Source organism: Ammospiza nelsoni, chromosome 3 (genome assembly GCF_027579445.1).
Source record: "Ammospiza nelsoni isolate bAmmNel1 chromosome 3, bAmmNel1.pri, whole genome shotgun sequence".
NCBI classification, from domain to species: Eukaryota; Metazoa; Chordata; class Aves; order Passeriformes; family Passerellidae; genus Ammospiza; species Ammospiza nelsoni.
This window is the reverse complement of record NC_080635.1, coordinates 4,507,586-4,527,622: the sequence shown is the minus strand read 5'-3', so window position 1 is coordinate 4,527,622 and position 20,037 is coordinate 4,507,586. Positions and strand designations below refer to the sequence as shown.

At 42.4% G+C, this 20,037-nt stretch overlaps 1 protein-coding gene across 2 annotated transcripts in view; it reads left to right on the top strand.

Moving 5' to 3' along the window:
* Window positions 1-20,037, top strand: part of EML6 (EMAP like 6) — a 92,658-nt gene that overhangs the window by 8,290 nt on the left and 64,331 nt on the right. For both annotated transcript variants that reach the window (XM_059467494.1, XM_059467495.1), the window contains exon 2: window positions 17,881-18,040. In XM_059467494.1, the coding sequence (XP_059323477.1) occupies window positions 17,881-18,040 (160 nt within the window). The remainder of the gene's footprint in view (window positions 1-17,880; window positions 18,041-20,037) is intronic.

Genomic DNA, 20,037 nt, shown 5'->3' with positions numbered 1-20,037 from the left:
CTCAGCCTCAGCCTCCAGAGCACAGGAGCCACCAGCAGGGACAGGGCCAGGGAGGCACCAGCAGAGCCCAGGCTGTGTGTGGCAGGGCAGGGAGGCACCAGCAGAGCCATCCTGTGTGTGGCAGGGCCAGGGAGGCACCAGCAGAGCCCAGGCTGTGTGTGGCAGGGACAGGGACAGGGAGGCACCAGCAGAGCCCAGGCTGTGTGTGGCAGGGCCAGGGAGGCACCAGCAGAGCCATCCTGTGTGTGGCAGGGCAGGGACAGGGAGGCACCAGCAGAGCCATCCTGTGTGTGGCAGGGACAGGGAGGCACCAGCAGAGCCAGCCTGTGTGTGGCAGGGCAGGGACAGGGAGGCACCAGCAGAGCCATCCTGTGTGTGGCAGGGCAGGGACAGGGAGGCACCAGCAGAGCCATCCTGTGTGTGGCAGGGCAGGGACAGGGAGGCACCAGCAGAGCCATCCTGTGTGTGGCAGGGCAGGGCAGTGCTCTGGGTGCTGCAGGAGGCTCAGGGCATGAGCAGGGAGATGTGCTGTGCTCTCCACTCGAGCCTGGCAGCTGGGGCTGAACCTGCTCTGTCCTCTCTCTCTCCCCCCCTGTAACATCCCTGAGAGCATAAGCTAGAGGAAAAACCCCCAAGTATTAGCAAATGACAAGCAGTAAACCAGATTATAACTGCCTGAAGCTACATGCTGCCAGGCAGTTACATAATGGCAAAAACTCCTCAGCATCCGCTGCAGCACTGAGCCTAAAATGCAGCAGAAAGGGCTCTGATGAGCCCAGCTCTCTGAGGTTTCACTGAGAGCACAACTCCAGGTTCCCAGTCTCTGCTCTGAGGAGTTGGCTGAGAAACCAAGAGAAAAAGGGAAATAATAGTAATAGGCAAGAAAATGGATCACAGTGCTTACATAAAAACACAGAAATGCACAATTCCATGTTTGTTTACATAACTCCTGGTATTAGTCTCACAAAACAGAAGTTTAAAAGGCATTTTTTGGATCAGGGTAATCTCCCTTAAATACAGCAGGTCATGGATTTTGGTGGTCATAACTTCATATGTGTCTGTGACTGGCTGCACATCCACTAAAACACAGGTAAAATTAATAACTGGTTGGATAATTAATAATCTTAAATTGCATTAAAAGACATGTTTGAATAATAGGGATGGTCCTATATTCTGAGGGTGCCTAGTGCAGCTGGTTCTGTGGAAGGACAGAGAGGCTGAAGTGGTTTGTGAGCATCTTTTCAAAATGCCTGATGAGTCTTTCAGTGGAACAGGAGGGTTGGTGAGCACTTCCAGTGACACTTTCCTTCTTCAGAAATGTAATACTGAAAGTTTTACTTATGGAAAACATGAATTTACGAAGATGGCATAACCTTCTATTTGAAACTTGCTGTATTTACATTTGATAAGAGTTCATTTTGAAGCCACTGTAAGGCACTCCCATAAACATGACAAGTTCCTGTTGAGTTGGGTTTGGATGTGGCTTGTGGGCTTTGCACAGTGTCAGGTGTTTGTGTGGTTTGTTCCAATGTCTGGCTGTGGTGCTCCTTGAGACCTCAGGGGTCAGGACCTGAGCTTATTCCACGTGCAAGGGCAGCTTTCCTCAAACCTCTGCCCATTGCTGCCTAAAATAAAACTGAATAGAGGTTCTGAACCTTTCCCCTCCATGTTTTAAACCCCAGCCATCCATTTTGTAGCCAGCACAGAAGGGAAGTTATCTGATTCACAGAACTTGCTGAATTCCCAGACTCTCTCCTCACTTTTTGCCATTTCTCTTCCCTTTCTGAGGAGTTACCACAGACGTGATTTTGCTTTCCAGCCATGGTGATGACTCTGTGGGCACTGCCTTATGAGGGAACATATGAATTGCTCTGTTACACAGATGGATCACTCTAAAAGCTTGGAAGTAAACTAATCTTCCATTCTAAAATTTCTAGAAAAGGAATTTCCAGGGCTTGTTTGAGTGCTTTGGTGGGAACCAGGGTGTGGATCTTTAACTTCCCAGAGCCTGGTGGATGCACGAGTGTGACCAGGCATGTGAGGAAATCTCAGATCTGCATGGGAGATGGGTGACAGCTATTTATTTCTGCACAGGCCTATTTTAAGAATATTGTAAATCTGAACAGAGAGTCTTGTTCTCTGAGAGCTGGCCTTATGTGAAATAAAACATTTTCCTGGAAGGGAGCTGAGAAAGCAGCATGCATTTGTCTGTGTCTGCATCAGTAGAACTTCACAATTGTGTCTTCATTGCCTGTTGGACCAGGTGAAGGGTCAGAAGAGAATTTAAATAAGGAATAACAATGTACTGTGTGTTTCAACTGAGGACAGACTTATCTAATTGCTGTTAAATAAGTCAGCTCTTCAGAATGCCCTGATTCTTGTAGTATTAAATATTACTTGAATATTATTGCATTTCACACGTTCTCTGTGGTATCTGTTGTTTTTCATTTCCAATCTGTGGGACTCCCCACTGCTTAGGGGTAAATGTTCTTTTACCTTGTCATTTAGTTTGGCAGCAGTTACTTTGTACAGCATGACAGTCACTGCACTGCACACATTTCTGTCCTGCTTTCTTCCTTCCTACAGATACAACAATTTGATCAGCCTGAGCCCCTCAAAACTGAACATCTGCTGCAGCTGTCACAGGCTGCTATCAACAGAGCTGGAGTTTCTGTGATCCACCTCAGCCCTTGGCAGGATTCTGTTCTGGGTTTTTAAATTTATGTACACACATAAATACATATAAATACACACACACACACACACACATATATATATATATATATATATATATATATATATATATATATAAATTATGCAGTATTATATAATGCATAAATAGAAAAAATTGGTATTTCTGGCTTTCAAATAAATTGTGGACTAAATTTCATTACATAATTACCTCTGGAGGAAGCAGTGGGGACTGATGTCCCTTAATTCCATTTATGAATGGACTGCTCTTAATCCTGGACTTGTTAAGCAGTTGAGACTACATAGAATTGTTCAATATTGGCACATCTGAGCTTTTTCTGAGTGCTGGCAGAAATTTAGGCTCCTAGGAAATGTTTCCAGTAAAAAACAAAAAAAATCTCTTGCACTCTTGCATTGTGACAGGAGAGGTTTTTCCCTCTAGTATGTGACAGAAATTTAAAAAAGAAAAAAAAGGTGAGAGTCACCAAAAAAAGCAATTGCCACAACCATGGTTTGTTCTTTGGGGCCTGGGCTGTGGCTTTAGGACAACATGCCCAAATATGTTAAAACAGAAGAGTTTCACTGCATGTCAGCATGAATTTAAGGCATCAGACCTTGCATTGTGCTCAGGAGGTCCTGGGGAGTTTTAGCTCTTCATTTCTCTCATCTGAAGGCAGACTGTGGCATTTCAAATGTCATTTTCAGTTATGTCCTGCACCGGTTGTTGCTGTGGGAATGTTAGCATACTGTTTCCAACATGCTGGATTGCAGTTTTTCCCCTGGCTCCCTCAGTCAGTGAGGTGGAACTGCTCTGCTGGTACCCCTGGCATCCCCCCCAAAGGGGAGAGTTCCAAGGGAATGACAAGTCAGGTTGGTCTCCTGTTTTATTCTTGGATTTCCCATGGATGTGGGGCTCCCCAGCCTTGGTTGTTCATGCAGCATGCAACACCTTCCACCTCTCTCACCTTCAGAATGTGAGCTGTGGTTTTGATCAGCTCTTCCAGAAACCAGCAGAAGTCCCGGGCAATTCGGTTCACAGAAAAATTTGGCAGCATCTCATACATTCTGAACATAAACTTTATTTTTCTTAATTAGAATCCTCATTTATGTTTTAGATTATGCTTTGTTTGACTGAATATTTTTTTCCTTTTTTTCTCGAATTAATTTTAGTTCTATTTCTTACGTTGTTGTAACAAGAAGGCCCAGCTGACAGAGTGAATAAAGAAGAGTGCTTCTCACCAGCCTTCAGGGGGTGACTGCAGAGTTATCAATTAAACTCCCACTCAGCTGCTGCAATCTGCTCTTCATTGTGACCCCACACAGTCACCCCCTAGAGGCTGCCTCAGCCTCTCTAACTCTGACATTCTTGCACTGATATGTGGGAACTTTCCTTGCTCTCTTATTTCCCCTTCATTCTGTTCTTGCATCCTTTTGTGTTTGTTTGCTTGTTCCATTCTCACCTTTCTGTGTAAGGATCCCTATTTCTGTTGTGGCTCCTCCCCTGAGTGCCTGAGGACAGTTCAGTTCCTCACTGGAGGTGTTTGTTCTGAGAAGGGGCTGGATTGTTCCCAAAGCACTCCCCTGAAACCCAAAACCAACTTTCTGTGGAACTTTCTATGGAACAGGCTGCCTGGGGAGAGCTGGGACTCAAATGTGGTATTACCTGTGAAGTATTAAATGAAAACCTACAAAAGCTCCTCTTCCTAAAGCTACATCTCAAAGTGAAGGTTTTAAAATGAGGAATTGTTGGAAAATAGATGCCAATCTCCAGGTTTATGGGGGGTTTTTTGAACTGTAACTGCTGATTGTAAAATACTGCTAAGGGGTGACATCCTGTTGGACCTGCTCTGGACAGCTTAGAAAAAGTCAAAAATCCCATTCAGTAAAAAAGCCCTGTTTTCAGCCAAATAAGATATCTTGAATGTTATTACACAAAAGTGCAATAATTTCAATAATTTTCTAAATAAATGAAAAAGTTACTATTATCTAATACCATGTTAAACTATCATCTAATACCATGTTGGTAATTAAGCATCTTAGAACTATTGTTTTACACATAAAAATAATCAATGAACCAAGAAACACAAAAACCAAAAAAAATCAACCTTTTTCCTGATTATAATTTCTAGATGCAATTAACTTCAAACAAAACAATGTTTTTAAGGTGTGTTCCAGTCACGTTATGAATCTCATTTCAAGTAAAAGTGAAAACACTTCTAGATATGTTTATGGCTTTGTTATAAGATCATGAAAGCCAAAGAATATAATTTTACTATTTTAATATTTAAATAATGAATACATAATAAAGCTTTGACTTTCAACTTTTTTTTCTAATTCTGAGATGATTATAGATCTTTTTTTACTTATTCCAGCTGCCTGCAGAATACAAAAATAAAAGCAAATGTATGCAAAATGCATTGCTGAAATTAACATGCATTAAAATTCTGGGTGTTTCTCAATTCGTCTGATATTTTTGCAAGGGAGAGCAGAATGTGGATAATGTGTCCCACACCACTCATCTCCATTAATCTTCTGCTTTCAGAAATCCAAATCTGATCAGCAAATGCTGCCAGCTGTAATTTCAGCTGAGCTGCAAGTGTGTCAGTAATACAGATAATTTAAACCAGCAAACTTAGGTACTACTGGCATGGAACTCTCAGTTTTATTCTTCCTTCTATGGCAAATCTGGGAATTCCTCCAATGCCCCCTTACCTAAATTAATTCTGCTTCCTATTTGATCTCTTTGCCTGTATTGGGAGCACAACAAAAGCTCTGAATCCCCAGCTCAGCTCAAAGCTGGTTTGCAGTGCAAAATTCTAACAACAACACCCTGGGCTGTGTCCCACAGACCCTGGGCAGTGACTGAGTGGGCTGAGTTGATTGTGTTCAAATCCTACATTTTAATGTGATTGTGGAAACGACTCTGGGGAAAAGAGCATTTGATTTATTTCATTTCAGCAGTTGTAGCAGAGGCAGGGGATGGCTGATGCACTTGGCATGTTGGTATTAACTCTGCTGTTTGGGCTCTCCAGAGTAAGATTTTCTATTGTACAAGTGTAAGAAGAAATTTGATTTCTAGTGCTGATGAATTACAGCTTCTCATCTGAAAGCACTGCTCATATCCACATGAGCCTGAAAAAACACAGATCTAGAGCTGGTACAGCCTTTGTGAGAGTCCAGAAGGCAAAGGAATATTTTACTTTGGCTTGTGAAATTATTAATAATGTTTACCTTTGAAGATGCTTCTTTCTTTTACTTCATTGGGCAGTGGATTGATGGAATAATAAAATGAACTTTCTAACTGCTCAGGCAGCCTGCTGCTGTATGGCACTCCAGGCTGGGTGAACTTTATTTTCTAAGTAACTAATCAAGTCATTCCCTTCTTTTCTCCTTAGTTTAATTATTTTTAAAATAAAAGCAGATAAAATACAAAACATGGCAGTACATGAATTAGAGGAAATATTTAACAAGGAATATACTAAGTGTTAAAAACAAATTGGAAGTGGAACAATTAAAACATTAAGTGACTATACAAAGCTGATTTGACAGTTAAGCATCCTAGAACTATTGTTTTACACATAAATATAATTAATGAACTAAGAAACACCAAAAAAATTAAAATAAACTTTTTTCTTGATTATAATTTCTAGATACAATTAACTTCTAAAAATGATCAGGGTGAATTTCTGCCTTCTACTTGATACAGGTGCAGCTTCTTTAATTCACAGATTTATTGGGTTTTACACAAAGGATCACAATTTCCTGTTATTTCAATCATTTCTGTAAAGATGAACTCAGCAATATTGTATGTGCTGAGTGAAGGAGGGTGTGTCTTGGTGGTGATTTTTCTAAGACATGTAAGCTGAGAGTATTCAGGTGTATTTTCACAAGTGGAGCAAAACACACCCCATCATCCTTCAGTGTGAGCAGCTGAGTTCTGGACACATTTCAAATATCTCTGCAGGCACTGCTGTGAGCCAAGCTCCCATTACAAGTGTGTCCTTTGCTTACTTGTGACTAAATTAGGATTTTCTTTCAGTAAAAAGCTTCAAAATGAGTTTCCTTTCTGTAAACATGTAGAAACCTCCACTGAGCCAAGCAAACACCTCAGATCATGAGATGTTTAATGTGACATCCCTGCTTTAGACATCAGAGATCCCACTGGGAAAGGCCTTGGCTGGAGAATGGGTGTTTGGTATCAAATTGATGTGGACTTGTCTTTGCTTTTGTTCTGATAAAAGCTGCTCTGTCCTGTGGAGTTTTCTGCCACCTGTTAAGCACAGATTGCTCTCAGGTGAGCATTTCACCTGAATTTAATCAGCAGAATTTGGGAGTGACAGAGCCAACCCAGGCAATGAAAGTAATTTCTGTAAAGATGAACTCAGCAATATTGTATGTGCTGAGTGAAGGAAGGTGTGTCTTGGTGGTGATTTTTCTAAGATGTCTGAGTTGAGAGTATTCAGGTGTATTTTCACAAGTGGAGCAAAACACACCCCATCATCCTTCAGTGTGAGCAGCTGAGTTTTGGACACATTTCAAATACCTACATGCCAAGCTCCCATTACAAGTGTGTCCTTTTCTTACTTGTGACTAAATTAGGATTTTCTTTCAGTAAAAAGCTTCAAAATGAGTTTCCTTTCTGTAAACATGTAGAAACCTCCACTGAGCCAAGCAAACACCTCAGATCATGAGATGTTTAATGTGACATCCCTGCTTTAGACATCAGAGATCCCACTGGGAAAAGCCTTGGCTGGAGAATGGGTGTTTGGTATCAAATTGATGTGGACTTGTCTTTGCTTTTGTTCTGATAAAAGCTGCTCTGTCCTGTGGAGTTTTCTGCCACCTGTTAAGCACAGATTGCTCTCAGGTGAGCATTTCACCTGAATTTAATCAGCAGAATTTGGGAGTGACAGAGCCAGCCCAGGCAACGAGCAGTGAAATTCCCTGCACCTGGGCTTGCCAGGCCCTCGTTTGTGACAAACTGGGGTCAGCTGGAGTAGGGAGGGAGCAGAGGTTTTGTAAGGGTTCAGTTGTTAAACTGCCCTCTCAAAGCTGCTCTGGAGCCCTGGTGAGTGCTTCTGTTACTTATTTATGTGAAAAATGTGTCTTTTATGATTGGCTTTTTGCAAATATTACACTGAATATTATATGTGTTGTGTTAGAAAGCAATGCTGTATTCATTCTCTTAAGTAGTGTGTTAAATATAGAGTCAGGTTATAACATAATGTTAAAGTGAAAACTATGCTATGAAAGATACTTTTTAACGAGCTCAAGAAAGAGATGAGATAATCAAGAAACTCTTTGCACAGAGATAACAGCAACAAGCCACTAAAATCCCAAAGAGGAAAAATTATTGCCTCTTTATTGTGGAGAGCTAGTCTTCTTGCACCTCCATGGAGTCTGACCATGGTTTACAAGATGAAGGGGGAAAAGCCAATCATAAAATACACATTTTTTTAACCATAACCAGAAAACACCCTTTGTTTAGAAAGGAGCTTTTGAATCATGTATGAGATGTATGAACATGCAACAGGCTTTTGCTTTTAAGAGTTAATCCTTTGTTAGTGAGCTTCGTTAGTGCTTCAAGAGGAAAGCGTCTGAATGTTCCCTCAAAATTCTTTGCTTTTATTGTCTTGTATTGTCCTAACCCTGATTGTCCAAATTGTTATTGCCATAATTTCTATTACTATTCTTATAACCATTTTATTGCTATTAAACTTTTGAAATTTTAAAACAAGTGATTGGCATTTTTCACAGGCTTTTTAAAACAACCAAAGAACCAAACTGACAAAGCCTGTGGTGGAAAGGAGAGGAGGCTAAAAGGGAAATTCTAATCAGCATTAAATTCTGAGCGTGTTGCTTTGGTGCTTTCCTGTTTGTTTTTCTGGGTTTTATGTGCAGAGTATTGGTGAATCATTTGTTGGTTTTGCCGTGGTGCTGCATAACTCTGTCATCAGCAGGACAGCAGAGTATGGTGAAATCAAGGTGTTGCTTTTGAACTTCAATTGTTCTGTGTGTTTGCTGTAAAAGCAATGGTGCTTAGCTGCTTTTTGTTTAGTAATAGGATATAGGTCTTGCAGCTAGAATAGGCTCTGGGAAACCAGGTAAATTCTGATATCTGAGGAGTTGAACCGAGGTTTAGTTTAATCTGTCTCACACAAAAGAGACACTTGATACTTAGAATCTTCAGGCTGTGTCATACAATGTAAAGCAAGGTAACAAAAGTCACTTATTTTAGTAAGTGCCCTTCTCAGAAAAATAAAACTGTTTTGTGGATAATTGTAGAGAAACCTTTCTTGTCTGAATTGGTAGAAAAAAGAAAAATGGATTTATAAGAAGTATTTGTTATAAACAGTGTTTGAAGTTTTAGGAGTAGTGTTTGTGTTCTGTATAATTAACTGGTGAAGCAGAGCTTCAGAAGCCTGGCAAGTGTTCACAGAACTGATAGCTCATGACTTTGCTGCTGATCCATTGTGACTGGAAGTTAAGAGAGCAAACCCATTCTGATGTTACATATGGTTCCTGTTTGCTCTGCAGTGCTTTCTGCCCCACCTGATGTTTGTTATTCACTTCAGCCTGGCCAGACAGGGAGCAGGATTTCCACATGATCATATAAGAACTTTCTGGTTCTTTCCTGTTTCTGCTGATTTTCAACCTCTGAAATAGAAAGATATTTTCCCTGAGAACAGTTGTTGGGTTTGGGTTTGCACTCCTGTGAGATAACAAGAGAAAGCATTCTTAGCAGCACTGAAAACTCCCCCTATCCTGAGGGCTCTAAAAATGAACATTTTTTACCAGCCACATGTAATATTGCCACATTTATCATTGCTGCAGACATTCAGCATACAAAGAATGATCTGCTTCTGACCTGTGAAATGCACTCAGGGTGTGTTGGTTTGGTACATTATGGAATCAAACCCTTCCTCTTCTCTTCTCCTTGCCACTGAAGTGCCTCAACTCTAAATGTTGTAGGGCAGGATGGCCATGGCAAGAAGGCTCAAATAGGATGCAGCTGTGTGTTTGCTGCCCTTGAAAAAGGAACACTTCCCCCAGGCTTAAAGTCCTTATTTCTGATCATCAGTGAGGGCAAACCTGTGCAAACAGTGTTATTATCCCAGTGTGAATTCTTTAACCACAGCCTGGGAGTTTTGTTACACCACACAATTTGTCCAAGATGTGACTGTACCTGGGGATTTTCAAGAGGGTGAGATGAAATCCCTTAAACTAAAAATGAAAGTGGGAGTGATCCCGGCAAGTTGTGACAATGGCTGGGTTTTTTCCTTGTTCTCTCAGTATTTCCTATTTCTCCTTGGCTGTTCTCTGGGCTTTTTGGTTATTTTTATCACATCTTCTATATTCATTTTGCAGCTCCCCCATGATTCCTCTTTTTGTCAGCTCTGTCTTTTGTCTGTCCTGTTTCCAAAATTTTCTTCCCATTTTCCCTCTCTTCTTTTTTAGCTGCAAATATTTTGATTCAGCCTGTGATCTGCATAGTTATACCCACATTCAGGGCTGACTGTTGGCTACACAAAAAGCAGAGGAGATGGAAGAAATGCCAGAGCAGTTGTGCCTGAGTCAGCCTCTGGAGGGAACAGGAGAATTCCCCACTGGGAACAGCTCCTGCTGTGCTGCCAGCACGGGGACCTCTGCACCTATCACCGTGCTGGGGGCAGTTAATTAATTACTGCGTGTGGGCAGTTAATTAGCGCTCAGATTGGCTGTTCGCTGGGACCACCAGTTGTAGAGCTGTCAGCTTCGCCTTTGAATGATGTCACATCCCTGCCCTTGTGGGGAAGGCACAGGGACACTCAGGCCATTTTCAGCTGCTCCAGCCCTTGAGTGGGATGGAATGGGAAATGAAGGCTTGGATTGCCAGCAGCTGTGCGTGGTTTGTGTTCTGGTTTGGGTTGCATTTGGGTCTGGTGTTCCCACAGCCAGGCTGGAATAAGGTGAACACAGGAAATGAAAGAGGCTCCAGAATGTGATTTCTTCACTGCCAGGCTTTATCTGATGTATGAATTTTATGTTTTCAATCACAGTGTTCAGACTGGCCTTCCAATTCCTTGTACCAGATGAACACAGAAGTGTTGCTGGTTCCTGTTGAGCAGCACTGGATTTACAGCAGTGTTTCTTTAGCTTTCCATGTATTGAGAAATCACTGATAGCATTTCAGTTGCTGTTTTTATCTCAATATCATAGACCAATATCTACTTGCTGCTTTTTTGTGTATTTTATTACAGAATGTGTTCCATGGTCTATAAAGCATAAACATAGAATGGGGTAGGGACATATACAGTGCTGAACTAATTACAGTTCTTGCTCTTTCCCAACCCTCTCTTTTTAGTCTCTAATTCTAGCAGATTTTTCTTTACAAATGATAGTTTCAGGTCCATTTTACTGATTGCATCAAATCACAATGTTTATATTGAGAAGGATGTCATGTACATCTGTTTTGGGTATTTATTTACAACTGCTTTGGCCATCAAAACAAGTGTTTGGTTCATCATCATGAATGCAAATATCATTAGACTCAAATGGGAGCTCTGAGCATGCATGGGAAAACTGGAATGTGGTGGTTGAATTTCAGAGTTACACAGCAGGGATCTATGGGGTAGTGTGGATCATGAGAAATACTGGGTGTTTTCCCCAGTCAGCTGTTACTGAAAACCCACAATTCATGAGGACATCAGCAGTTGTTGTGGCTTAATTTTCAGTGTTTTAATGTGAGCTTTGGATAAAATCTCCTAGGATTGCTTTTCACTGGGAGAAGCTCAAGACTTGCAAAATATCCATGAGTTATCCAAGGAAATAAATCATTAGAGAGCTTCAGCCATGTGTGGGGAGGAGCCTCAGTGCTGCAGGACTGTGCTGTGCTGCTGTTCCCTTTCTATTTGGGAATCTGCCCAATATTTCTCTGTGTACAGATGCATGTGAGTGTAAATCAGAGCTGGTGTTAATTGAACTGCAGAATGCTTTTGCTCAAAGCATTACATTTTAAGAGGTTTTTTTTTCTTTTGTATCTTTCACCTTCTGTTATTGGGGAAATTTTAATCATGCATTCAAAAGCCATTTACTTTTTAAATCTGCCCTGACTCTGATCCCTCTGTAGCTCCCTGGTGCCATGAGAAATTCCGTGTTGTGCCATGCTCAGGCATTTGGGACCTGATCTGTCAGGAGTTCTGATAAGCCTTGAGCAGCTGAGCAAACCTTATTGACAAGTGGGGAATAACTCCATGGGCTTGAATAACAAACACTGGCACAAGGAGCAGGGCAGCAGGGCTTCTCCAAGGATAAAGAGTGGCAGGAATTGTTATAACTCTGTGCGCTTCTGTCACCATTGTACCTCAGGTGGGTTCTGGAAAACAGTCAGAAATAACCCCCTGTCAGGATGCCCTGGGATTCCCAGGGCACTATAAGTGTGCTCGAACAGCAGCTGATCATTTCTGTGCTTCCAGGGCCTTCATTAGGTCTGAGCTGCACATCCACTGCATAAATCATTCACTTTGGGCTGGGTTTGTGGCCCAGCCCCTCACAGGGATTCCAGCCTCTCTGAAGTCTGCTCTGGGGGTGTTTGCTGCCTCAGAGGAGCAGATGGGAGCTGCCTGGGACAGCCATGGAATTGTGCTCAGAGGCAGCCTGGCTTCAGGAGGAAGCTGCTGCAGGGTGCTGAGTAAATGCTGGAACCTGTGTCTGTATCACTGCTCTTCCTACACAGGGAGCCTGGAGGGGGAACCAGCAGTGGAGCAGATAGTAAGAGCCTGGACCTAAAATATGCCTAAATGATTTTTAAAAGCCCATCATTCAGTACACATGTCCTGTTCTCTGTTTATATAAACAAGATACTGCCATGTAGCAATCAAGCCAGTAAATTAAAATGTTGTCATTGCAGTATTTTTATCAACATTTATGTTTTTATTTTGTCAGGATAAATATGCTCTGTACTTGAGTTGTTTGCAAGAAGCATGTGGCAATATTTAGCATATTTAAAAGTATCATTAGAGCTGTATGTTCAGATGTGTAAAAAAAGCAATTCACTTGTATGAGTGTGTGTACCAACTGTGTTATGCATGCAGATATGTGCACACACAGAGTCTCTGTGTCTCAGGGTGTTCTCTTTGTTCTCCCATTTGTTCCACATGCCTGCAGTGCCCTCCAAAGCCTCCCTCACCTGCCCTATGGTGCATGCCAAATAAAATTGGTTATTGTGGTGTGTGATCTGCCTGCCAGCTCTGCAGGTCTGGGGCTTGTGCTGGAGGAGGCAAAGGTTGGGAGCTGTAATTGGACAGGAGCAACAATCTCCTGTGTTAGTAAGAGCTGGATTTTCCTCACAGTGTGGTTGTGGTGTTGGTGTTTCAGAACTCATTTGGGGGCAGATTAGATGCTGGATTAGCCTGTCAGATTCCAGCAGTTTTCTACTCCATGTTCTCTCCATTTTTACAGATCTGGAGGGGTTTGTGCAGGTTGTTTTGTTATTGCCCTGTTCCTCTTCCCTTTTTCTGGCTCTTTTCCTTTTCTGATATTCCCTTGCTGCTGAAGCCTCCTGCATTTGCTTCCATTTAACTGCTGGTCTTTGTTCCATTATTCCTTTCAATGGGGGTTGATGATGTTTTGTGTTGTATTCAGAAGCTGGGATCAGGCTGCATCCTGCCTTATTTTGCTGCAAAAATAGCTCTGTCTGTACAGTGAGTTCCCTTTTGACCCCACAACTGAGGAGAGAAACTCAATTTGCTCTGTGAATGGGGAATTGCTGAGTGAGTGTTTGTGTTCTGTGCTGCCATGTGAGGACAGCTCTGTCCTTAGCACTTTGGGAGCAGGAAAATGCAGAAGCTCCCTGGGGTCCCAGGAGCCTGGGGTGTCCTGCCAGGGGCAGGAGGAGGCAACAAAGGAGAAAATACCTGCTGGCACATTGTGGCTATTTTGGGACAGGCTTGGAGCTTCTTGGAAATATTGTTTCTTCTGAGATATTGCTGCAGAGAAAGAAAAATTGGTGTTGTCTAATATGTCCATTGTTCAAGTGTAGCAGAGTCACTGCCCTGAGCACTTCACAAGTTTGACCTAAATTCTGGAGAAAGGCCTGGTGTGTTCTCTGTTCTGCTAAACTGTGGGGTTTGTGGATGGTTTTTACCAAGAAACAACTCTTTCATTGTGAAAAGAGACTTCCTGAAGAGAATTGATAGAATACAGACAGTATCTGCCTCTCCCCAAGTCTCCATTAACATGATCTAGCATTGCAGAATTCTGTAAATGTTTGTCTAAACAGGAAATGTTATCCCAAATTTAAAACTGGGTGGGTTTGAAGTAGAGATTAATTGATCAGTGTCTAACTATCTGGAGTTATTTTAGATTAGCATCAGATTTGCACACTGCTTTAAATTGCAAAACATCCCAGCACTGAGGATGAATTATATTGTCAAGAGCTGGTGACAGTCCACCTGAGACAGTGATTTCATTCAGAACTGCAGGTGTTTGTTTCATTTTCAAAGAACAGTATCTTTTTTGTCAGGTGGGATGTTCTGGAAGCCAGCTTTGAGTTGTATGAATAATGAATTGCTGATAGGATGATTATAGAAAGATTCAAATTAATACGGGATTTGAAATAGAAAATATAAATTAGGTACCAAAACTACAAAAGCAAATGTTCAGGTTTTCATTACTGCAGTGAAAAAGTGTTTTGCCTATCTGATAAATAGGGTGGTGCAGTGATAGATTTAAAAGACCCAGAGCAGTGAGATTTAAACATCAATCTCACATCTGATACACCCATTTCAAGGTCTCCCTCAATTCTGTGTTAAAGATAACCCAAGTGCTTGCTTTTTGCAGCATCAGGGAGCAATTATCTAATGCAAGTTTACTGCTGTGAGCCAAAATGCATTTCTGCTTTTATCACTTTAGACTTTCTTGATGTATTTCAGTATTTGGAGCCATAGAAAGCTCTGGTTTCAAAGGGGCCTCCAGAGTTACCCAATCCAACTTTCTCCTGAGAGCTCAGCCTTACATGTGGTTATTTGGGGTCCTGTCATGCCAGTTAAATCCTGGACTGTTTCCAGTGAGGGGAATTCTACCACTTCTCCAGGCAACTATCCTGATCTTTAGTTTTTCTAGTGAGGAATGTTTTCCCTGTATCCAGACAATGTTTCCCACAAAGCAGCTCTGTGTCTCTGCCTTTGTCCTGTCCCTGTGCATCCATGTGAAAAGAGCCCCTCTGCCTTCTCTGTAGCTCCTTTTGAGGCTTGAGCCACAGCTAAACTTTTCTGCTTAGTTCAATTTGGAACCTCAGATCCCTACTCTGTTTACAAGTGTATGGAACCTGTTACAGAAAAGCAATATAGACAAAATACAATGTAGGCAAGAAACAAATACTTTTAGTCCATTGGATTTCTAATGTGTTATTAAAAAATAATCTTGGAGCAGGATGTTATTGCAATAGAAATTGAGGAGGTAGTATGAGTTTCCCATCTGGCAAGGCCCCCAGACCAGATGGATCCACTAATGACTTTTATAGAGCCTTTCATCAGACCCTGCTAAAACACGTGTCTGGCATCTTTAATTACCCTAAATTAACACAGTTCCAGCCTTGGATGCTTGTTGATTTTCAAAGGGAAGGAAAAGGAAATGTTCCCTGAAAGATCTTCCTAACAGACCTTTTCATTAATGAGGTATAATGTTAAAATATTGCCTGAGCTTTGCTGGTTCATCCTGAATGGATGGTTTGTGTAAAAGTGCCTTTGGACACTTGGATTAAAGGGGTGTTTTGCAGCTACATCAGAGTATCAGAAAAACAGGGCCCCTGCCATGCAGGAGGAATGATGCATCTAACTCCATGATATCAGAAGGCTAATTAATTACTTTATTATACTATATTATTCTATACTATATTACACTACATCTAAACTGAAGCTGCACCAGCACTCAACAAAATCTTGTGATGCTGACCGACAGTCTGGACACACACGTGGGCCTGGCAGGCCAAGGAAACAGAACACCCTCACTGTGGGTAAACAATCTACTTTGCATTCTACTTTGGCCCAGCACAGGAGCAGCAGGTGAGATAGGAATTGTTTGCATCGTGCTTTTTTCTGCTTCTCTCAGGTTCAGAGAATGTGAATTCCACATCAGAGTTCTTTGGAATTGACACCAGTGCATTTAGCCAGGAATCCCATTGCTTTCCTTGCCTTCCCTGGAAGGAGGGGAATGGGAATGGGCACTCCCAGAGCAGTTGATCTCTGCCCCTTTCCCTGCGTGTGCAGCTGCTCCTGTGCTGTTCCCACAGAGGGAAGTTCTTGTTGCATGGGGAAGTGGCTGCCAGGGCCTGTGGGCAGCACTGACAGCTCCTGCTGCTGCTTTGATCCCTTGTTTGCATCCCAGCCCCTTAGCAAGAGGGAGTTCCTGCCCTTTTCCCTCAAACCTGGAAAACAGAAATTTTCTTGGGAAGTTTCTTCAGCCCACCCTGCTTGTATCTTGTCCTCCCTGTAGAAGGAATAGGAATTAATCCTGTAATAATATGTTTTCTTTACCATAAATTGCTGTTGTTTGAATGCCTTGTCTCTTCTAATCATATTTCTGTATAATATAACATAACAGCATTTCAGTGTTTTCCAGTGGTGCAGATATCAATGCGGTTTCATTGCAAAAGGTCCAGTTATGGGATGTTTGCTTAGAAAATGCACCTTCACTATATTACACTATAACACAGCCAATCAAGTTGATTTCCAGTTAAGGGGGCAGGGAAGGGCATGGAAATCTTACACCCTGAAGACAGCACATGACCTCTGTAACAGATTTTTTTAATAGTTGAACACACATCAAACATATAAGTCATATGCAGGTAATAAACAGTTACCAAGAGCTGTTCTTGAAATTTGGCTTCATTTCCTTCCTCTAACCCACTGCTCTGTCTGCCAAAAATAAGCCCTTGGTTATCTAACAGCCAGACTGAACGTGGGCAGGGGGAGTGCATTGGAAAAGCTGGTGGCAGGAGATGAATGTCCTCAGCAGGGCTGGGAAATCAGACTGCTAATTTAGGTGCCAAAAATTGATATTATTCCCTAATTTTAGTTCCCCCACTGGCTGACTGCATGCATCAGAAAGGATAAAACAAATAGCAGAGACATTCAGTACAGACATGTTGATGTTTAGGAAATGTGTTCCTGCTCTTAACCCGAGAGGAGGCTCTGGTGTGTGGGAACTGCTCTGTGCTAAATGGTGGCACGTGTAATTAAGCTCTGCTCTAGCAGTAAGGGACATTAGCACAATTAATATTTGCCTTCTGGTTCTTGAAGAAAAGTATTCTAACTTAATTACAGCTACCACACCTTTAATTTGTGGTGCCACCTTTTATTGCCTGTGTAGGTGTAGAACTGAGGTCAATTAGCTGACACACAATATAATGTACAACTCCAGCCTGGGGAGGAAAGGAGGAATGGGCAGGGGAGGTAAAACAGTTAAATTGTGCTACAATTGTTCTTTTTCCATAAAATGCATGTATTTACAAAACTTTCTTAAGCTTTTTTATTAACTTTTCATAATAATTAGTTTTATCTGTTCCTGGGATAGCAGGAGTATTTGGCTCCCCTCAGCCACCGGTGAGTGCCAGTTTATTAATAGGATGTTTTCTTTTTCCATGTGTAGCTCACGTACTCAGCCATTGTTCAGATTTGTTTCCTGGGTAACTGTGTAAAACTGCCTTTGTATTCATATGACTTTGCAGAGGGATTTTATTCTCATTTTCATATCTGAAGGGTTGTGAACAGACATACATGGCTTGATTCTGGTGAAACAATTTACTTCTGTGTCTGTTCTGAGATTGCTATGTTTGAACATTTGAAGATGAGAGGATTTCTTGTATGTGTTTGTCATAGTGAACAATATCATTATTCAGCCTCTGGTCCATATTTCAGAATGTTTGATGTGCAAAAGAGGATAATTAGTAGAAAATCATCCATTACAAACCTGTGAAAGACTAAGATCTGAGTCTGTGTTCAATCAGCTTATCAATCAAAAGTATTTTAAAATTCTCTGATTGTGCTTTTTCTTTTTCTAGTTAAAATATTATTACATGATAAATTGTATTCTGCACTCACCATGTCAGTCTCAGCAAAACATTTTAAGGAAATAGCAGAATCGAGTGAGTTTTGAAGACAGCTGCTGTGATTCCCAACACCTGTTCTAACTGAAATGTGTTGTTTGCAGCCTTGCAGTTCACCCAGATAAAACCTTGGTAGCCACAGGGCAGGTTGGGAAGGATCCCTACATTTGCATCTGGGATTCCTACCGTGTGCAGACCGTGTCTGTCCTGAAGGATGCGCACACGCACGGCGTCGCCTGCCTGGCCTTCGACTCGGACGGCCAGGTCAGTACAGCTCCTCCCCTGGGCTCTGCTCTAGCTCTGGGTCACTGACAGATGCACCTTGAATGGTTGGTGTTCCAGCAGCCCCAGGTCAGTACAGCTCCTCCCCTGGGCTCTGCTCTAGCTCTGGGTCACTGACAGAGACACCTTGAATGGTTGGTGTTCCAGCAGCCCCAGGTCAGTACAGCTCCTCCCCTGGGCTCTGCTCTAGCTCTGGGTCACTGACAGGGACACCTTGAATGGTTGGTGTTCCAGCAGCTCCAGGTCAGTACAGCTCCTCCCCTGGGCTCTGCTCTAGCTCTGGGTCACTGACAGATGCACCTTGAATGGTTGGTGTTCCAGCAGCCCCAGGTGAGTACAGCTCCTCCCCTGGGCTCTGCTCTAGCTCTGGGTCACTGACAGGGACACCTTGAATGGTTGGTGTTCCAGCAGCTCCAGGTCAGTACAGCTCCTCCCCTGGGCTCTGCTCTAGCTTTGGGTCACTGACAGAGACACCTTGAATGGTTGGTGTTCCAGCAGCCCCAGATCAGTACAGCTCCTCCCCTGGGCTCTGCTCTAGCTCTGGGTCACTGACAGAGACACCTTGAATGGTTGGTGTTCCAGCAGCCCCAGGTCAGTACAGCTCCTCCCCTGGGCTCTGCTCTAGCTCTGGGTCACTGACAGATGCACCTTAAACGTTTGGTGTTTCAGCAGCCCCAGGTGAGTACAGCTCCTCCTCTGGGCCCTGAGCTTGGCTCTAGCTCTGGGTCACTGACAGATGCACCTTCAATGGTTGGTGTTTCAGCAGCTCCAGGGCTGCAGTGTTGGAGCTCCTGTTACAATTGAGTTGTGATTGCTGTTCAAGGCCTTGGTTTGTATTGTAATTGCAGTAGGATTGCAAAAACAACTCTTGCACTGGGGGTGTTTTTGGGATGCAGTCACAGCCTGGCATCCGAGTGGAGTGCACACACTGGGTGTTGGACAGGCATCCAGAGCAGAAATGCCCCTCTGTGGCTTAACTGCAGTGGCTTCACCATGTACTTGTCACCTGCTGTCCACAGAAATCAGTTCCTGGCAAAGCCCTGAGAACCCTGCAGCTTTTCTGGCAGAGGAACTGCACTAATCTCACTGCTGGGAGTGTCTCCTTGGCTGGGGTGCACAGGCAATTTAATTGAATCATGGTATTAGGACACACAGTGTGGCTTTCTACAATGTGATTAGTTGAGATGATATCTTGAAACAAAATTTATAATATAACTTAATGGTGGGCTGCTCCCAGCTAAACACAATGATTTTTTTTCCTCTCTGGCATGTTAAAAGCTTTAGGCAAGTAGACCTAAAATTAATTTATACCTGAAAAATATTTCACAGAGCTTTATAAATAAATATCTGGCTGTGCAATTTTTGTCATTATTGATGACAATTTTGTCCAGATGAGTTTCCTGATATAATACTTACTAAAGTATTTTTAGGAATGCTTAGATTAGCTGATACCAAAAACCTCAGACAAGAAAGCCCTCAGATCAACAGAACAAAATTTCTAATGGTGTAATATTTTTAAAGATATTGTTCATTCAGAAATAAATGCTTTTCATTTTTTCCCTCTCATGTTTAACTTCATAAGACTGGTGGTTAAATTTTTTTTAAGGTATTTCAGCACCTCATGGGAGTGAAGACTCACGAGCCTGGGGGGTGTTTGAGGTGGAGGCCTTCCTGAAGGCCCTGATGAGTGCTTGCTGTAATTAAAATGCAAACTCACCGCCAGGTTGACCTTGCAGAACAGTGACAATTCCCTTTCTGGAAGTGCTTGAAAAATTGCAGTTTATTCTGGAAATAAAAATTTGCATTGAACACTTTTCTATCTGGAGAACAACCACTGCTGGAGGACATGAATATGGATAATGCATCCTGGCTTTTTGCTGCTCTGCCTGGCTTTGCAGGAGAGGCTGAGCCAGAATGAAAGGGCATGGGAGGAATTCTGTGAGTATTTGGAGCTGAGAGCTGCTGGCAGTTCTGGTTTG